The sequence below is a fragment of the Puma concolor genome, chromosome C1 (assembly GCF_028749965.1).
Source record: "Puma concolor isolate L17-30 chromosome C1, mPumCon1.1.hap2, whole genome shotgun sequence".
NCBI classification, from domain to species: domain Eukaryota; kingdom Metazoa; phylum Chordata; class Mammalia; order Carnivora; family Felidae; genus Puma; species Puma concolor.
In genome coordinates this window covers 78,500,398-78,520,577 of record NC_141674.1, presented here as the reverse complement: position 1 = coordinate 78,520,577, position 20,180 = coordinate 78,500,398, and the positions used below count along the sequence as shown (strand labels likewise).

At 34.4% G+C, this 20,180-nt stretch overlaps 1 protein-coding gene across 3 annotated transcripts in view; it reads right to left on the bottom strand.

The window, feature by feature from the left end:
* The window catches only part of BTBD8 (BTB domain containing 8), a 118,418-nt gene that overhangs the window by 12,289 nt on the left and 85,949 nt on the right, over window positions 1-20,180 (bottom strand). For all 3 annotated transcript variants that reach the window (XM_086717538.1, XM_086717536.1, XM_086717537.1), the window contains exons 10-17: window positions 15,900-16,082; window positions 15,065-15,202; window positions 14,048-14,177; window positions 11,568-11,629; window positions 6,594-7,305; window positions 6,252-6,336; window positions 5,247-5,386; window positions 636-2,954 (exon numbers count right to left, since the gene is read on the bottom strand). In XM_086717538.1, the coding sequence (XP_086573664.1) occupies window positions 636-2,954; window positions 5,247-5,386; window positions 6,252-6,336; window positions 6,594-7,305; window positions 11,568-11,629; window positions 14,048-14,177; window positions 15,065-15,202; window positions 15,900-16,082 (3,769 nt within the window). The remainder of the gene's footprint in view (window positions 1-635; window positions 2,955-5,246; window positions 5,387-6,251; window positions 6,337-6,593; window positions 7,306-11,567; window positions 11,630-14,047; window positions 14,178-15,064; window positions 15,203-15,899; window positions 16,083-20,180) is intronic.

Genomic DNA, 20,180 nt, shown 5'->3' with positions numbered 1-20,180 from the left:
ACAAAACAACTAGACAGGAAATCATCTATACATATGAAATAAGCCTGGGCTTTTTTCATATATTATCATTGCTTCTAAATATAATCTCTTTTAGGAAATTTATCTTTTTACTTGAAACTTTTAAAGTATAGTGATCCTGAAAGTCTTAATCTCTGTAAAATGTATATAAATTATAATAATTAATCAGTTAAAATAGTTCAGTGCTTTTAGTTACATATTACTATAATTATTGCACAGCCCTCTTAGATATATACTAGCATAGTCCATAAATCATATTCAATGTATAATAAAATTTCTAATAGTCAAGAATTCTATGTTAAATTAGACATAAATAACTAAATAATAGCAAACTAAGTTTTTCTCTTTATTCTTTCATGTAAAATCTCTTAATAGATTAGCTCTAATAATCAAATTTTTACTAGATCTTAATTCCACACTAAGATTTTAAGTGAACAATAAAGAGTAACTAGCTAATTTCATATTATTAAGAAATGTAGGTTTTCATTTGAAATTTGAATCTGTTGCTTAAGTAATTACTCTGTCTAAATAAAATACAACACTCAGGGCTACATCCAAGTTAAAATTCTATAAACTCATTTTCTTATGTATTTAGCATTTCTACTTCTGTACATTACCTGCAGATAAAGCAATATTAGCTCTTTTGGTAGCTGTAGAATGGTTCTCTTTTACTTGACCTTCCTGAGGCAGAAGTTGACTCCGACAGGAGTCCAGAAATTTTGTAGAGCTGTTCTTTGGTATGTCAGAATTGGGTTCTCTTTGATGAAGCTCCAAATGACATGGTCTTTCTTGAGATTTTATATCACTATCTGAGAGTTTGCTGCGTTGCTGAAAGTCATTATCCACATCGCTTCTGCAATTTACCTTTCTATCTTCTGGAAGAAGCTGTCTACCTCCTTTGGACAGGACATCTACTGTGTACTTTTTTCCTGTGGCTGAAGTACTCTGTTTATCTCTTCTCAATGAGTCAGTACTACTGCGACCCAAGAGAGAGCTTTCGTTTTTATATACGCTATTGCCTTTATCTTGTTTACATTCTGAAATACTACCTTCACTTCCTTGTGAGTACCTGGAATAGCAGGTCCTTCCATGATGTTCATGAGAAATGCCATCAAAAACATCAGAAGGTGACAGAGAATCTACAGAAGGCTGAAAAGGAGTATGGACTTCCCCTTCATCAGATCCTAGTTCTTCACATTCATCTACTGAAAGTAAAACGGATCTTTTAAAATTTTTAGTTGCAGAAAACTCATGACTTTCATTTTCTGTTGCATCTTCAAAAGCTAAATTAATTATTCCCTGAAACTGCTGAGGAGCTGAGTTAGATGTAGAGAAATTTTCTCCAACATTTTCAGCTTCGGATCTTTCATCTTCTGTTTCATCTGCTGAGGAAGAAACCTGATCTACTTCCTGAGCAAACTGGACACTGCCTCGTAGAACATTTTCTTTTTCCCTAGGGTAGACTACTGTAGATCTAGACCAAATTTCTGGCCTTTTCCTAGGAATCTCATCATCGCTTGTTGAATTAATTTGGAAAAGATCATTACTACTTTGCTTTTTCATTTTCACTTCAATTCTTAAGTTACTATCGTATATTTTTAATTCTTCAGGAGTACTGGTATCACTGCTACTTCTCCCAAGAAAATCATGGCACAGCATTGTGCCACATTTAGAAATACCTCTGTCATTGGACCCATCATCATCCTGAGACCCTCCAGCATCATAGTCTTCAGATCTGGGCTTTATGTCATCAGAGGATGTGGTAGCACTGCCAGTGTCAGATTCAGGACTCTCTCTCTGATGCATACCACTGGTACTCAAATTCCAATGACTCATGAATGGAACTTCTGGAGTTTCGTGGCTCTCTGGAGTTTCTGTTGTTTCCATATCTTTAGGAGAAGTTTTTCCTGATATTTGTTCCAAAACAGACTTGGAGGAAATATCTGAGTCTGCTGTAGCATGTTGGATTTCACTCATAGCAGAGTCATCAGACAAGTGACTAGGAACTGTCTGTTCTTCAACAAGAATTTTAGATTTCCTGTCATCTTGGACAGAATTTAAGGTACCATTTGTCCTTTCAGGAACACACGGTAAAACATCTTTGTCACATTTAATGTTTAATTTTTTGTTTGTATCTTTTCTCACTTCTTGCTTCTCTCTATCTGATACTGAATGCCTTTGCTCTGCATCTGCAGAGTCTAAATCACAAACTGGATGAGAGTTCAGGGAGTTTACACTGGGATCTGAAATCGTGGATTTTAGGGCAGTGGTGTTATAAAATTTTGGATCTACATTATCACTCCCATCATAATGACAATATATTTTAGCTGTCTTGTGCTGATGTGTTTCTTTGCTGGAAAATTTTGTTTCACTTTTATCTGAACACATCTGTTTTGATTCCAGTTCACATTTTGATTTTTCCAAATCTGAAATACTTTGGCATTCTAATTTCTCTTTCCCTTGATTGTTTAATGGCTTTTGTGGGTCAGGTATGCATGATGACTGGAATGCTTCTGTACTGCTGATTTCTAATGCGAGATTAATTAGCGGTTCATGAGGCTTCTGTTCAGAAATATTGTCCTTGTTTTTACTATCATGTACATCATGAAGCATGCTTTTTTGGACAACACATGTTTCACTTTTTAAAGGTCTTTGAGAAGAAGGCTGAGTTTTCAATGTAATCTGTCCAGGAAGCATTTTCTGTTTTGCATCTTTATTATTCAAAGCTTCACCTTTCTTAGACTGATTTAAGTTTTTAGGCATTGCCACTATTTTTGCATTAACCTTAGGCAAAGGTGTGTGTCCTTGCTTGACAATTTTTTTCTTAGGTGTTTGTTTATCTGTAGTTGTACTGTGGTCCAATTTTGTCACATTTTCATCAGACTGCCTTGAAGAGACTGAAGATTTTACTGAAGTTGGTGACTCTCCTTGAGATCCTAAGAAAAAAAAATTAAAAATATATAATACACTTCCAACTTGTGAATAAAATGCAATACTTGTTTTTAAATTACTTTAGAAAAAATAAAATTAACAATGAAATGATGAAATATCTATGACAATGGACAATAAAAGGTTAGGAGTAACATGATAAAATAAAAAATAAAATATTTTTTATTACAAATACAGGAGGAATAGTCCAGCCTCTTAGCAAAATTATTTAAATAGGATCTCTCTTCCTCAAGAGCCTTGATCCTCATGTCAGAACTGGACTTGCATAATATGAGGGTGGAAAAACTTGATTTTCTTATATTAAAAGAGCAGGAAGGGTCTTCCCCTTGAAGTTTTTTGGGGAAAAAAAGATTTGTGTTACACACAGCTGAAAGAAGAATCAAGCTAAATATAAAATAGAAATGTTTAAATTACTGCAGTTTTTTCCATCAAACACAAACAAAATTAATTTACTTCTCATAGCAAGATCGTGATTATTATAGATCATTTGGGTTAACAACTTAGCTGTGCAGTGGCAACTAAAATTGGTAACTGGAGAGAAAGGGTTAATTTGGAGATCCATTTGTTTACACTGGTTAAGTCCTAGTGATGACATTTTCAACATTTAAATCTACCAAACAGAACTGCCAAATCTTTTTAAATGTGTACTTTTTAGTTATTACTAGAACATGAATAATTTTTCTCCAGTTTATTTATTTATTTATTTATTTAGGCAGCTCAAATGCATTTTTATTTATTTATTTTATTTTTTATTTTTTTAAATTTACATCCAAATTAGTTAGCATATAGTGCAACAATGATTTCAGGAGTAGATTCCTTAGTGCCCTTTACCCATTTAGCCCGCCCCCCCCCCAGAATCCCTCCTGTAACCCTTAGTTTGTTCTCCATAGTTATGAGTCTCTTCTGTTTTGTCCCCCTCCCTATTTTTATATTATATTCATTTCCCTTCCCTTATGTTCATCTGTTTTGTCTCTTAAAGTCCTCATATGAATGAAGTCATTATGATTTTCATCTTTCTCTAATTTCACTTAGTGTAATACCCTCCAGTTCCATCCACGTAGTTGCAAACAGCAAGATTTCATTCTTTTTCTTTATCTATCCATCCACTGATGGACATTTGGGCTCTTTCCATACTTTGGCTATTGTTGATAGTGCTGCTATAAACATGGGGGTACATGTGTCCCTTCAAAATAGCACACCCGTATCCCATGGATAAATGCCTAGTAGTGCAATTGCTGGGTCGTAGGGTAGTTCTACTTTTAGTTTTTTGAGGAACCTCCATACTGCTTTCCAGAGTGGCTGCACCAGCTTGCATTCCCATCTCCAGTTTATTTTTAAATTTACTTTCAGTATTAATTATCTAGCTCAAAATTGTTTTTAGGCTTTTACAAGCTCTTATCTACATGAATGCTTAATACATAAAGCAAATTAGTTTTCTTTTAACGTTTATTTATTTTTGAGACAGAGAGAGACAGAGCATGAATGAGGGAGGGTCAGAGAGAGAGGGAGACACAGAATCTGAAACAGGCTCCAGGCTCTGAGCTGTCAGCACAGAGCCCGACGCGGGGCTCGAACTCACGGACCGCGAGATCATGACCTGAGCTGAAGTCGGAAGTTTAACCTACTGAGCCACCCAGGCGTCCCTTAATTTTTTTTTTTAAAGTAGGTTTCATGCCCACCGCAGAGCCCAGTGCAGGGCTTGTACTCACAACCCCGAGATCACGACCTAAGTTGATATCAAGAGCAGGGTGCTCAACCAACTGAACCACCAAGGCACCCCAAAACAAATTAATTTTTAAAATCAGTTATTAGCTTAGCAAATCATACAATCTGATCAGTATCCTCTCTTTCTTAGAACATAGCAAAACAGTAGGTAACAGGAGGGAAAATTCTTCTTCCCTACATATCACAGCTTTCAAGACTGTACCATTACTATTTAAAGGGCTTATTAGTGCCTGTTTTGCACATGGAATTCCTACAGTTAACAATGAAACTGAAGAAACCTGGGCATAATATATAAAAGGACCAAAAATACAGATAAACCAGTGACTCCCTTAATTATTTCTCATAAAAGACAATAAAAACCAAACCCACACCCTGGTAATACCAAAATACTTGTCAAAAAGTAAAGTGTAAAATCTCATCTTTATAGTATGACACAAATATAAAATGAGCGAAACTATCTTATATTTTGTTTATTTGTTGTGAAAGTTCCAAATCAGAGTTCTGCTTATTCAATTTAAACACAGAAGTAATACCCAGGACTATTTCAGCTTTACCTTGAGTTTTAGCAAGATTAGATGAGGCATTTTTTATTCTCTGTTGAGCTGTAGTACATCCACTGCCATTTCCTCTTTTCTTTAAAATTGCCTGTGGTACTGGATCACTATATCCTTTGTTAGTGACCTTCTTTAGTGCACTAAGAAAAATGATTTGCATTCAGTATTGCACTCAGATTCCAACACATGAACTTTTATTTTTTATTTTATTATTTTTTTAAGTTGATGTATTTATTTTGAGAGAGAGATAGCTCATGAGCAGGGGAAGGGCAGAGAGATAGAGAAAGAGAGAGAGAATCTCAAGCAGGGTTTGTTTTGCACTGTTAGTGCAGAGCCTGATGCAGGGCTGCAACCCATGAACTGTGAGGTCATGACCTGAGCCAAAATCAAGAGTTGGATGCTTAACTGACTGAGACACACAGATGCCCCCAACACATGAACTTTCAAAAGACCCATATATGAAATATATTTTTTCTCAAATTAAAAAATATATCTTTTGTTCTAAAAATCGAAAAATCATATGTTCATAAGTCTTTAAGTTCATAAGCTTGTGGGTCAAGTATGATAAAGCAATGCATAATCAAGTGCCACAAATGTAATCTATCATTTTGCATCCATAGTCATTCTGTGTCAATATACTATTTCCTTTTAAGAAATAGTTTTAAAATATCATTGTATAAATACATTAAATTTTCTAACAAAAAAGAAAAGATATATTTCAAAAATATTTTTAATGTTTATTTATTTATTTTTAGAGACAGTGTGTGAGCAGGGGAGGGGCAGAGAGAGAGGGAGAGAGACAATCTGGCAGTGCAGATCCCAATGAGGGGCTTGAACTCATGGACCTTGAGATCATGACCTGAGTAAAATCAAGAGTCAGATGCTTAACTGACTGAGCCACCCAAGTGCCCCGAAAAGATATTTTTAAAATATTTAGCTAGAAGTCAGTATACAATTAACTTAGAAAAAGCTAACGTATAGGTAAAATAATGAAGGGAGACCTACCTGTTATTTATACTAGTTTCTTCGTGAATGCTTTTTTTATTTGAAGTTCCATTGGTAACTTTTGAAACAGGTCGAGATTTTACTGCTGTAAATTAAGAAACAGTGAGTCATGAAACAGAGAACTGAATATGTAAAAGTCATGCATAAATTCAGTGGTCAGACACTATATCCAAAATTAAATGTTAATGTGGGATGAAGTATGGTTTCTCTCAGTTTGCATGAACACACATAAATAAATGCTTTTTTGGCATTTCAAACTAAATAAACATCCAAACACAGAATCATTTTTTGTAGGAACTTTAACTGTCAGGAGCTATTAAAAGTGAGGGTACTAAAACCCACCTACAGTAGAAGTTTTGATACTTTCCACACTGTTTTTCATGGTCTGTCCTGGAGATTCACAACAGGACAGTTTCTCACTAGAAGGCTTCTCTTCTCCTACTGATCCATTTTCTTTTGGTTCATCCAGACATTCAGTGGAAATCAATAATTCCATACTTGAATTTGTAGATCTGCTGGAGGGCCCTGTGATGCTGAGGCATGGAGAATCCTTTCCTGTCACCTTCTTCAGAGGCTTTGCTTTGGCTTGCGCATTTAAGTTTCCAGTGAGTACCTTGGGTCTGGCGCCAGTAATGTGCCCTTCCTGATTTCTTACTCCTTTCCCATTTAATGAATTTTTCTGTCCATTTGCTGCCACTGCTGCTGATCTTTCCACAGCTTGTCTAGGCGACATGTTTGCTGACTTTGCATTATCACCGTTTTCTGTTTGGGACTTTATTATAGCTTTGGGTTTTCCAGAAACATTTTTTCCCCCAGTTTTAAGTTCTTTTGTAACCTTGGATGCTGTTTTTGTACCACCCTTTTCCTTTAAATCATCATGCTTCAAAGTTTTATTTATAGTATTTCTGTTAGAACTTGATGAATGTCCAGATGCTCCTAATCCATCAGATTTCATCTTTTGCTTAGTAGAGGGATAACTCCAACACTCCTTCTTGGTATTACCTCTCCACGATTTGTTATTTATAACATCAGAGTCAGAAGCTTGTCTCCTTTGCTACAAAGAAGAAAAAATACTTTATAACTTGACTGATGTCTTTGACTTATAATACTTTGTTTCAATAAGCCAGTTTTTCAAAGAGAAAAAAGTAAAAATCACATTATGATATAAGACAGTTCAAAATTTGAATTATCTTTGATCATTTGAATGTGTCTTTGGTCACATTACCTTAATCAAATCTGAAATACAGCATAAAAAAATTAAAAGGCAATGTTATTTTAAAAAGGCATACCATTTAACTTTGTGAAGTTATACTATAGTAGAGATTAATACCGAAAGGTGTCACGATGCCTTTGGTCAATGATAACAATGTCCAACATTTTTTGAGGGTCCACTTCCAGGCTGTATGCTAAAATCCTTTCATAGGTCATCTCACTTAATACTTACAACACTCCTGTGAGAGAGCTCCTGTTGTTAACTCCGTTTCTTAGACAGGAAATTGGGGATTAAGGCAGGTATGTGATTTACCAAGGTCAAATGCTGATAAGGACGGAAGTAGGACTTGAGTTCATGATTAACTGCTTTAAGCTGGCAGTCATCTTTTTTTTCAACGTTTTTTATTTATTTTTGGGACAGAGAGAGACAGAGCATGAACGGGGGAGGGGCAGAGAGAGAGGGAGACACAGAATCGGAAACAGGTTCCAGGCTCCGAGCCACCAGCCCAGAGCCCGACGCGGGGCTCGAACTCACGGACCGCGAGATCGTGACCTGGCTGAAGTCGGACGCTTAACCGACTGCGCCACCCAGGCGCCCCTAAGCTGGCAGTCATCTATATGGTATAATTTGAGGGCCATGATAAAGGTTTTCACAAAAAACTCTCTTCAATCCTATCCCAAATGCCAGAAATTTTATCACTAAAGACTTAATCTTTGGGGGGTTGGGGTTTGGAAGCCCCTGGGAAACAAGACAGTATATATGAAAAGTTTGGCTTTTGGAAGAAACAAGATAGTAATACAGCTCTGGCTATATGGACAAAGTGGAGGAAAAGGGGTCCTAAAGACAGGTGAAGTAGGTAAAAAGAGGAAAATAGCAAGACAATGAAAACACTGAAGACAAGGCACCTACATCATTTTGGTTAGAATCAACCTTGCTATGGAAGGAATAACAACATTTAAAAAATTGGTAGGAACTGGAAATAAAATTTTAAGATTATAGTTGCTACTCTTTATTAAATATGCCCTCCCCCGCCTTGAAAAGCTGTATGAAATTGCACAGGTCTGAGGAAGAGCCTGTGTTGTCTTCATCTTTGTATCCCTTAGCACTATGTCCATAACATTTTGAATACTCAGAAAAAAGTGATGCATGTTGTTAGGGGCGCTTGGGTGGCTCGGTTGGTTAAGCATCCATCTCCTGCTTTCAGTTCAGGTCATGATTTCATGGTTCGTGGGCTTAAGCCCTGTGCAGTGGGCTCTGCGCAGACAGTGCAGAGTCTGCTTCTGATTCTCTGTCTCTCCCTCTCCCTCGCCCCCGCCTGCATGCGCACTCTCTCTCTCTCTCTCAAAACAAATAAACATTTTTAAAAATGTGAAGCATGTTGTTAAATCTGAGCATATATTGATATATAGTTCAAGGACTAACTATTCCAAATGTGTCCAAGATAAAGATAACATATACATACATGTATGTATGTATGTATGTAAATACACACACACACACACACACACACACACACACACACACACACACACACAATAAATCACCTGACTAAGTTTAGGGAAAAGCTAGGTGTAGTACTAATAAAAGAATCATTGGATTCTTGTCATAGCTTTACCTGTAACTGACTTAGGATATTTAAGAAGTCATTAACATCACTGAGCCTCATATTATTAATATTTAATTCTAGAGAGGGTTGGAGACTGGTCCTATTCAGTGTAGTATTCTAAGATTCTGTGTAATATTTATAAAGTTCAAATATTTGGTCCTTAGTTTTTGTTTTTTTTATCAAATCTTAGCTCAAAAAATAACCTTTCTCTGCTTTTATTTGGGTTTTTTTTTTTGGTGCAAAAAGGTGTTTTTGTTAAAGCATGGGGACAGGACCTGTGGGCAGAAAAGAGCCACCTCTATTTTTAATACCTAACACTAGGTAGACTTCTAATTTTAGACTTCTTCTCACCCTTGAAACTGACCCTACTTAATTTACTATATTGTTAAATCTATCTATTTTAAAGCACCATGTTATGGGTGAGATCTATGTAGTACATGGGGTAACCACACTCTTTTAGAAACTTCATATTAACATAGTATAGCATGATGAGGATTCAGAGTATATACACACCTAGGCATTCTCTAACTTACATCTGCAAAATTTACATAGATTTATTGTATACAAATGGCCAACTGGAAAGGTCACCACATGCTATTGACAAAAGTGAGAAAAAGAAGGCAATCCTCCCTTTTGGTTCCAGTACTATTCTTTTTGTTTAAATTTTTATTATAGTAAAGGTTACACACAATCAAAAGAAAATAGAATAGTATTATGAATCCCCACGTACCTATTACCCAACTTTAACAATAATCAGCTCTTGGCCAATTTTGTTTCATATATAACTACTATCATTCTATTTTGAAGTAAATTCCAGACATCATTACCTTAAGTATTCTGGTACCAGCACTCTTCTTAAACCTTTCTCTTTGTCTTATCTCATTAACTTTTCTCCTATCCCAGAAGAATTCACCTCTTTTTGGAAAACACATTTATTCATTCCACACTTATTGAGCACCTACTACATACCAAATAATTGCACATAAATTATTTCACTTATTTTTCACAATAACTCTGCTAGGTTTTATTATTCCATTTTACAGACAAGCAAACTAAGACTCAGATATGGCAGAGATAATAAATGTGAAGTCAAGATTTTAACTCTTATTCTATGCCCAGCACCCATTTCAGTATACCACTGCCCTTTTTAAGGAAACATATTACCCTGTTTCCTTCCCACTGTGGTTAACAGTATAAATCCTTGGACAACCTAAAAGTCACGATGGTAAGGAAGAATAATGAGACTTCGTTCTATTTTACTATAAGACAAGGAAAGAGCGATAGCCTAGTTGGTAATAGTCAGTAGAACAGGAGAAAGCAAAGCAGGTAGGCTAATTCTTTGGGGGCCTAAAAAACCAACGAAACCACCCACCCACCCACTGGGGATAGCAGGGAACTAGTACATAGAGAAAAATGTCCTAAGGTAACACTTCCTAAAGTATGTTCTATGGAACTCTATAATATACTTAAGAATGGTCAAGGGGGAGTCTAGCAGTGTTTGGTGCTTAGGGAAAGAAAAATGTTTCAACATTGGTGTATAACAAATGCATCTTAACCATTTTTAAGTGGAAAGTACAGTAATATTAACAACAAATCTCTAGAACTTTCTCATCTTGTAGAACTAAAATTCTATACTCACTGAAAAACTGCCCTTTTCCTTATACCCCCAAGCCCCTGGCAACCACTCTTCTACTCCCTATTTCTAGGAGTTTGACTACTTTAGATACCTCATAAAAATATAGCAAGTAACTTTCAAAGTAAAACACAACTATACTCTTGATACTAAGTGCCTTTTTTCACACCAAAAATGTATTATGTGAATTAAAATCTTAGTATAGAGAAAAGTGGGACAACTAAAATCTTTTGTAAGAAGTAGGTTAATTAGAAAATTAGACATTGAATTAGGTCTAGAATTTTAGACAATTTCTGATCTATTGGAATAGCTCCAATGTTAGTTGCCAAAAAAGGTTTTCAAGGAAATAAAAAAGACAGACAATATTTCACTTTCTAAGACAGATACCATATGTTTTCACTCTTATGTGGATCCTGAGAAACTTAACAGAAACCCATGGGGGAGGGGAAGGAAAAAAAGAAAAAAAGAGGTTAGAGTGGGAGAGAGCCAAAGCATAAGAGACTCTTAAAAACTGAGAACAAACTGAGGGTTGATGGGGGGTGGGAGGGAGGGGAGGGTGGGTGACGGGTATTGAGGAGGGCACCTTTTGGGATGAGCACTGGGTGCTGTATGTAAACCAATTTGACAATAAATTTCATATATTGAAAAAAAAATTTCACTTTCTATGCCAGCTGGACATCAAAAATTCACATAATTTAAAAATATATAGAATATTCACTTGATTAAAAAGTCAAAATTATTTTCATCAAGAAACAACTATAATTATGAAAAATACATTTTAAAAATCAATGAAATATAAATTAATACAATTTAAATTATTTAGTATCTTTTTTCATTTGGACCTATAAAATTTTTAAAGTTTACCTGAGAGCTACTGAAAACAGGCTTTTTGCCAAGTCTTCGATCATCACCTTTGTCAAATGCAGCTGTAGGAAAAACAACAATTTATTTTTATAGGAAACACTATTATTACCATAAAAATAGAAAAAGGTTACATTTTAATGAAAGTAACTTAAAACAGGCTTAAAAACAAACTAGTACACATAAATAATTCCATATTATATTTTAGAACTTTTTTTTTAAAGAACCCTATTTTCAATCTTATTTTCTGGTCTGCATTGAGTTTATGTTATTAAAATTAATAAGAAATGTAAAAAAAAGAAATGTAAAATCTCATGACAGGATTTCATACATTTATAAAAAAACGGAATTTTCTCAAGCTGTGAAATTTTAGAGATAATTGGTTTCATTTAGTTTTACAAATTTACAAAAAATTACAGGTTGTGGCAAATGTGGTATTTTAAAAAACATTAAATATGAGAAAATGTCCATCCTAAAAAATGTAAAAATACTCTGTTGAAATTAAGTACAAATTTTTCCTGGTTTTGCAGGTATATCATAAGGAAGAAAAAAAGAGAAGGGGAAAAAATAAGGTTCTGTTGAAAATAAAACAAGAAAGAATCCTCAAACCCATATCATCCTTTTTAGAATTACATAAAAATTTATTTTGTAGATTATTATATGGGAGTTATTGGGGAACTCATGTTTATGTTCTGCAAATAAGAATTTGAATGACGTCAGGAAAATATACAGAAATAATGGGACGAGAGCTATAAATATAGTTCAGCTAATGTATTTCTTTCTTTTGAAGGTTATAGGGTTTGAAAATGTAGTTTGAAAAAATATATATAATCTCCAAAATTTATGTGATATTAAAATAGCTGATGAGAAATATATTAAATTATTTGCAACACTACCATGCATCTTCTATTTGTGTTCCATAGGATCTGTGGTATAAGACAAAGCAGGATCCTATAAATGGTATTTTAAGAACTGATCTGTAGTAAGCAGATGACTCTGCACAGTCCTATACAAAAAGAAATTAATATAAGGTTTCTCCCAAAGGTCAGTAACTCAATTAAAATATAAGAAATGTTATAACAAAAGACAACCTAGAACCACCCCTTTATATGGGGTTTCCTAATGCAGTAACTATCCATTCAACATGCTGAAGATTAAAAAAAAAAATTATTACATTGATAGAATAGATTGAAAAGTTCTTTTTGACAATTTATACAATTACCAATAACATTTTGTTTTACATATGTGTATGTTTATGTATGTATTTGCATGTATTTATCATTATCACTTTGTAGAATTAAGAAAAAGAACATTATTTAAGGCCCAACTTAACTATGAAATTCTTTAAAATGAAGAAAAACAAAGTTTACTACCAATCAGAAAAGAGTTGAATGACACCTACTCATGGAATGCTGATCTTATTTCTTCACATTGAATACATTTTGTAGTAAAAATAAACTGTTATCTAAAAATCACTACACAAATAGTCACAAGGAAAAAATTTCAAATTCCTGAAGACCTTGAGATTTTCGTTGTTTCATGATTTTGTTGGAATTTCTTTGAAAAGTGCTCTTGAGATCACATCTAGCTACACTATCATGTTATGCTCATAATGCAAGACAGAGCAAATCATATTCTGACTATTCCATTAAAGAATTTAACATATCTATGCACTATCAAGAATATATCACATATGGCTTTCATGTTTTATAGTACAAAAATGTTCACTTCCTAAAATACAGTTTCTTAAAATGTTTTTGAAAGTATACTTGCTGAATCTGCAAATATTTTTTCTAAGGCACCTGCTTTAACCCAAAAATAGTCATGAAGCCATTTTTAGTTCCACACCCTCAAAATTGTTTCTTAGTATTTTTGAAACAAACATATTCTGAGCAATATACATCTTTTGTTTAATGCTAACGTTTCAAATGGTACCTATTAAATGTCAGAGACTACTGTGCGGCTCCTGAGGGACACTCCGCAATAGCACACACCGTATCACTGAACCAATCAATTGTGAAATAAAGCCATCTAATTTACACAAAACCACAAGAAATGATACCTTACGCAAAAGACGGAAAAGCTTTATGGCAAAATATATTTAAAAAGGAAGAGAAAGTATGTCTGGTAATATGTTCTATGTGAATTACATTTTCCTATACTTCTAATCTCTTTATAAGAATGCTTTTGAGCAAATTTGGCTGGAACACTGCTGCTAATACAGAATACAGAATAGGATTAAAAACTGACATATATACATACATATATATACATACACATATAAAGGAAATGAGTCATCTTCTAAGAACAGCAAAGCATGATTTGTTAAAACTGCCTAAACATACTATCACTAGTTTCAATTAGCAAGCTATTACTGAACAGAAGCAAACAATGTTAATCCTACTACTTACTAGAATCCCCTCAAGATATCTCTTGTTACAAAGATCATAATATAAGAATAAGAAATCTCAAGGCTACCATACCTGCTTGGATTTTCTGTTGATCATCTGTGCTCATCAGCTTCCAGCTTTCTGTATGACGAACAGCATAGAAAGACTGAACCAGGAAGATCCACAGCTTATCACGCAGAGCCTGGATCTTGCACGTAAAACCCTGTGTTCAAGCAACAAATCAGCAGCTGGTGAGAGCCACATTGTCATAGCAACCAGTCATTATTCCTTTCCGAATCTACTTACTCCTAAGCTAGATCAATGATGTCATCACTTAGATTTTTAAAATCGTCGGGTTCATGTTATTTATGAAGGCTTACTCTTCAAAAACAGAATTTTATACTGAACATGAAGCTAAACCTTATCCTTTCAAACAAACATTATTTTAAAACACCAATGGCCTTTACATGAATACCTTCTACAGCCTTTTCAAATCAACTATGACATTACAAGGTCAAATACTCTATCCAATAGTAATAAATATGATAAATATTTTTTTTATCATTCTTGTTGAACAAAAACAAAAGGTTAATAATTTGCAATAAGCTTACTATTATCATTGATTAATTGCATTTAAAAACAAATATTTTCATTTTGCTTTTTCCTAGTCAATCCAATTTTAAATGTTTTTTTTTTCCTGAAGGCAAAAAGGAATTGACATATTCTGAAAATAAAAGACACTGATTATTAAAAATTCTAAAAAGTTACTTAAAATTTTCAGTAAGTTTTACATTTAAGAAATCTAATATAGTAACATGGGAGAAATACCAGAGTTACGCCATACCAATTAATATTGTTAAGCACCAAACTATGTTTAGAATTAGCAAGTCAAACTGCCAAATTCTGAACTTTTATAGTAAATCTTCTTGGAGGTAAATGAAATTAAATTTTTATTTAGGAAAAATTCCAACAGACACAAAATTAGGGACTATAACCAACCACCCATCACCAAGTTTTAATGAATGCTACAACATTTAACATGTGCATATATTTTAAAAACTTAAAGCAATTCAAATATATCATTTAAATGAATTCCATCACTTTCAATACCATTTCCTTTGTACTGTCAGAGTTCAGTAACGTGTCCAGAGCCATAAGAAGAGAGCAGCTATTCTCAATGGTAATGTTTTCTTCAATTGCTTTTAAAATTTTGTCCAACAGATCAGCTGTGCTGCTCATTGCTTGTGACTACAAAACACAGAAATTATATTTAATAGGAATACATGTAAAATGTGTAAGAAATGTGAAAGTCTGGCTTAACAACAAAACATTCATCATAACTGACCATTGGAAATCAGCCAGAAATCTTATTTCCTCTGATAATAATATAATAATTATATTTTATAATATATATTACAATTATGTAATTATAATAATAAGCATTATAAAAATCTTTCCTTTAAAAAAAAGACACACACACACACACACACACACACACACACACAGTTCCTAGGAACCAAAATAGTCCTAAAAACAGAATTAGAAATAAATAATCAAAGTTCTTTATTCAATAACTAAATTTAGAGCAAGTGGGTCCCCAATAAGACAGAATTTTGCATGGACTGTAATGGTATTACTGACAAAACAATACATTAATGACTGGTTTCTAAAATATGGCTTATGCTGATTGAGGGCTATTGCTGGCCAGAGTTACATTACGTCTTACCAGTGCATTCAAACCTGTCCCCTTACTGCCTCACTATCTTGTAAGCCAAAAATCCTGTCCACCACTGCTGTAAATCCTATGCAAGCATGCCATCTGTTATGGAATTTATTTAAGTCACACTAATTTAATCAAAGGCAACCTGCATTTAAAAACTCTTACATAACTATAATCAGAACACAAAGATGGGCTAAATATAGGAAATACTTTTAGACATAGTACCTGTAAGAGAAGAGAAAAATTTTCACTGTGAATGATCTTGGAGAAGTTTTCTATAATAAATGCAATACATTCTTCTTGCAGCTGAGATGCCATAGTCAGGGCTACTTCTGTCCACTTCACTCTGGGTAAACTGATGATTAGCCTGTCACTTTCCATCAGAAGAAAAGCAGCATTCTTATCATTCTTATAATTTAAAAAATATTGGGAAAAAAGTTACTATTTATAAAATAACTTTTTAAACAAATCAAATACTTTTGTTTTCTTATGATGTTTGCTGCAAAAAAACAAAATTCCAGGTTGCTAATATCTTTGTCATGATATATAATATTTTTTTATTTCCTCATTCTGAATTATCCAAAAAGGCAAATTTTGAACTGGGAACAAATCATCTCTAAAAGATAGCTAAAAGAAACCTGAGAGAAGAGCTATAATAGAACTACAAAGAAAAACTTGACCTCTCTGAGATTTTCCCTACTGAATTAGTTTTTGTGCTTATAGATATCATTCATAACTGTATAGCTACACTGACATAACCTTAATTCTTTCCTGACTATAAAATACATGCTCTTTATTACAAATCTAGAAAGTCTAAAAATTGCTTATATTCTCCAGTGATTTTCTTCCTCCACTCTAATTAGGTAAAACTCTTTATATTTTATTCACTTAATGATGATTCATTTTTATTCCACAGGAAAAAAATATTCACAATACTGATCTCTATGGAAAGTGGAATGATAATTCACAAATACCATGTGCTCCAATGAACAAGAAAAAATGGCAACATATAAATTATCATATTTGGCTTCTAGTTCTTAAAACAATGCTTAGTAAATAACTGTTTGATGTGTAAAGAGTTACCTGATGGATTGTAGTAGACTGAAAAACATGGCCACCAGTTCTTTCTAGCTCCATCCATCAAGAGGTAGAATTTATTTACTCACCCCTTGAACCTAGGCACTTTTCACTTGCTTGCACAAATATCGGTACTGTGCAAGTTCCAGAGCCAAGGTCTCAAAAAGCCCTGCAACTTGCAATTCTGGGATCACAAGGCCATGAAGAAGCTGGGTGAGGAAGACCACATGGAGTGGGAACCCAAGCTCCAACTGAGCCACCAGGTGAAAGCAGCTGCAGGATGGAACTCAGGAAACAATCAGAAAAATTACCCAGTCAACCCACAAAATTATGAGAAATAATAAATTGTAGTTTTAAGCCCCTTTGTTTTAGGGTAGTTTGTTATAGAGCAATAGACAACTGATAAATCTGGAAGTGATAGACTGACATCCTTAACATAGGCTGCATGATGTAAACTTTCCACACCCTCTCTATGTTTCAGATCTCAACTCAAACTCTATCTGACCCTGATCTCTATCCCTATATTAGATTTCTTTTATACATGCCACCAGAGAACCTGTCCCTTTTTTTAGAGTACTTAATTCATTTCTAATTATTCTATCATAAACATAACTACTGGATTAATATCCATCTTTCTCACTGGGCTGTATGTTTACTGAGCGTGAAACCATGTCTATTTTGGCACACCATTGCATCCCAGGGCCTAGTACAGAATTGGGTCAGAGTAGACCCTGAAATATTTGTTCATCTCTTAGCATCATCAGAGAGTGAGAATCCATATGTGAATTCCTAAATTGTTTAATCCTTGAACAAAATTTTTAACATTTTCTATTTTGAATGTTTATTTTGAGAGGTGGAGAGAGCATGTTTGCACAAGTGTGAGTGGGGAGGGGAAGAGAGAAAAAAGGAAAGACAGAATCCCAACAGCCCCCAATGAGGGGGCTCAGTCTCAGGAACTGAAATCAAGAGTCAGGTGCTTAACTGACTGAGCCACCCATGCATGCCGCCCCCCCCCCCCCGCCGCTTAACCAAGAATTTTAAAAAAATGTATTATATGTTCCCTTGCTTTATTAGAGTAAAAAAAATCATGTAATGCTATAATTCTTTTGGGTGGGTACCATCACCCTTTCCCCCTCTGACGACATCCTGAGTAACTGTGCTTTTAGGCACTAAGCCCGATTTGTTCTACTCTAATGATTGTTCTGGTGGTGAAGACAAATGTAGGATATTCAAATAAACTTGGTAGATATCTACAAAGTGCTTATTACACATGTTATGTGATATGACAATAATTTTCTTAAAAATACAGATATAAAGTATAGTTATAATTTAGATTGGAACCTACTAAAATATGGACTAAATGATAACATAGGTGGTATGTAATCTTATTCCATACTGATCTGAATATATAACATTAAATGTTAGAGTTCAAAGAAGGTTGAAGCTCAAAGAAGGAAGAAAACATAATAATGCATTTCTAGACAAAACACATAAAATTGTAATCCAATAGTTAACATATTCTTCAAATTTCAACAACATATAAATGGCAGTACTAAGAAAAGTCTCCTTCCCTTTCCTGTCCCCAAGCTACTCATTTTCTCTCTTCCAAACCAGTATTATTTATTTTCTGGGGTCCCCTAGGTGGCTAAGTCGGTTAAGCATCTGACTCTTGGTTTCAGCTCAGGTCATGATCTCATGCTTCATGAGTTTGAGCCCCACATCAGGCTGTGCACTGACAGTGCAGAGCCAGCTTGGGATTCTCTCTCCCTCCCTCCCTCTCTCTGCCCCTCCTGCACTAAGTAAATACACTTAAAAAAATATAATTTTGTATATCTTTCTAGAGTTATTTTATACATACACAAACAAAAAATATATGCAATAACCTTTATTTTACTCAAATGGAAGCATTAATGTGAATAATTCTCAGTATCTTGTCCTTTACACTTAGCATACATCTTAAATATTTTTATCAGAATATAAAGAGCCTTGTTATTGTTTTAATAGCTATATAATAGCCCACAATATGGGTAAGTCATTTAATCCTCTACTTATGTTTACATTGTTTCCAAATTTTTGCTGTTACAATGTTGTAATGAAAGATCTTGTAAATAATATTTCATACGTGTGTGTGTGTGTGTGTGTGTGTGTGTGAGAACATATCTATAGGATAAACTCCCAGAAACAGAATTGCTGGGTCAATACTACTTGTCTTAACCTGGGTTCTGCCTAAATCCTGAGCCTGAGAAATAGGCTTGTATGCAGACAGTTTATTTTGGGATGTGATCCCAAGAGAATCTGAGGCATAATGAGAGCAAAACAGGGAAGGCAGAAAAGCCAATGGAAGGATATGTTTTCTAGCTTCTTGCTACTCAGTGTGACCCACAGCATCAGCATCCATTGGAGCTTGTTAGAAACATAGACTCTCAAGCTCCACCTCTGACTTACTGAATTAGAATCTGCATTTAACCAAGATCCTGAAATGTTTTGTATATATATTAAAGTTTGAGAAGCACTGATATAGTATTCACTATTACAGGCAAGTGGGGCTCAGTCTTGCTGGGGACCCTCTGAAGAGCCACAAAGAATGCACCTTGAATTATTCTGCCCAAGGGACAAAACAGGGAAACATAACCACTGGCTCTAATCTCCCCTTAGTCAAGGCTTGTCCCCTGAGGTGTTAACTTCCTTCTACTTCCAGGTTTGCACAGGTATCAGAATTGCTGAGTCATAGGTACCCTGTGTGGAGTGACAGTGAAGCCTTAAGACAAGAAATGAGAAATAAGTGTGATGTGGCTGACGGAAAATGCTGTCAGACTGCATGCCTATGAAGCTGTATGCTGCAGCAATGGTTGGCGTACACACATTGGCCAAGAGGATATGAGGTGGGGCACCAGAAGTATCCTAAACATCACCAGTATATATTCAATGAAGGACTGTTTTCCAAACTGTGGATTTCTCTCCTAGCAACCAACAGAAATATTTTTAGTGGCTTACAATCAGCATTAGAAAACAAAACAAAAAAACAGAGAAAAGAGAAAAACAGGAAATATTAGTACATCATGTAATAATGGTAAGCATTCTTTTGTGAAACTTGTTTTAGTTTTCTATGTGTGAGTGTACTGGGTTACAATGTAAAAGAAAATTCTCACTCTCGGTTACAGTTAAAAAAGTTTGAAAAACACAGCAACAGATGTGCTAATTTATACCCTTCCCAAGAATGAATAAAAGTACTTCTTCCCTACATCCTTACTAACCTAGTACACATTCCCTTTTTCGTTTCATTCTAAAAGATAGAAAATGGTTTGATACTGTCATTTTCATGTCCATTTCTCTTAAATGAAGTTGAGGATTTATTCATCAAATTAAGAAGTATCTGTATTGTCTTTGTGAACCATCTAATTTTGTCCTATATTTTTAAATCAACTTGTG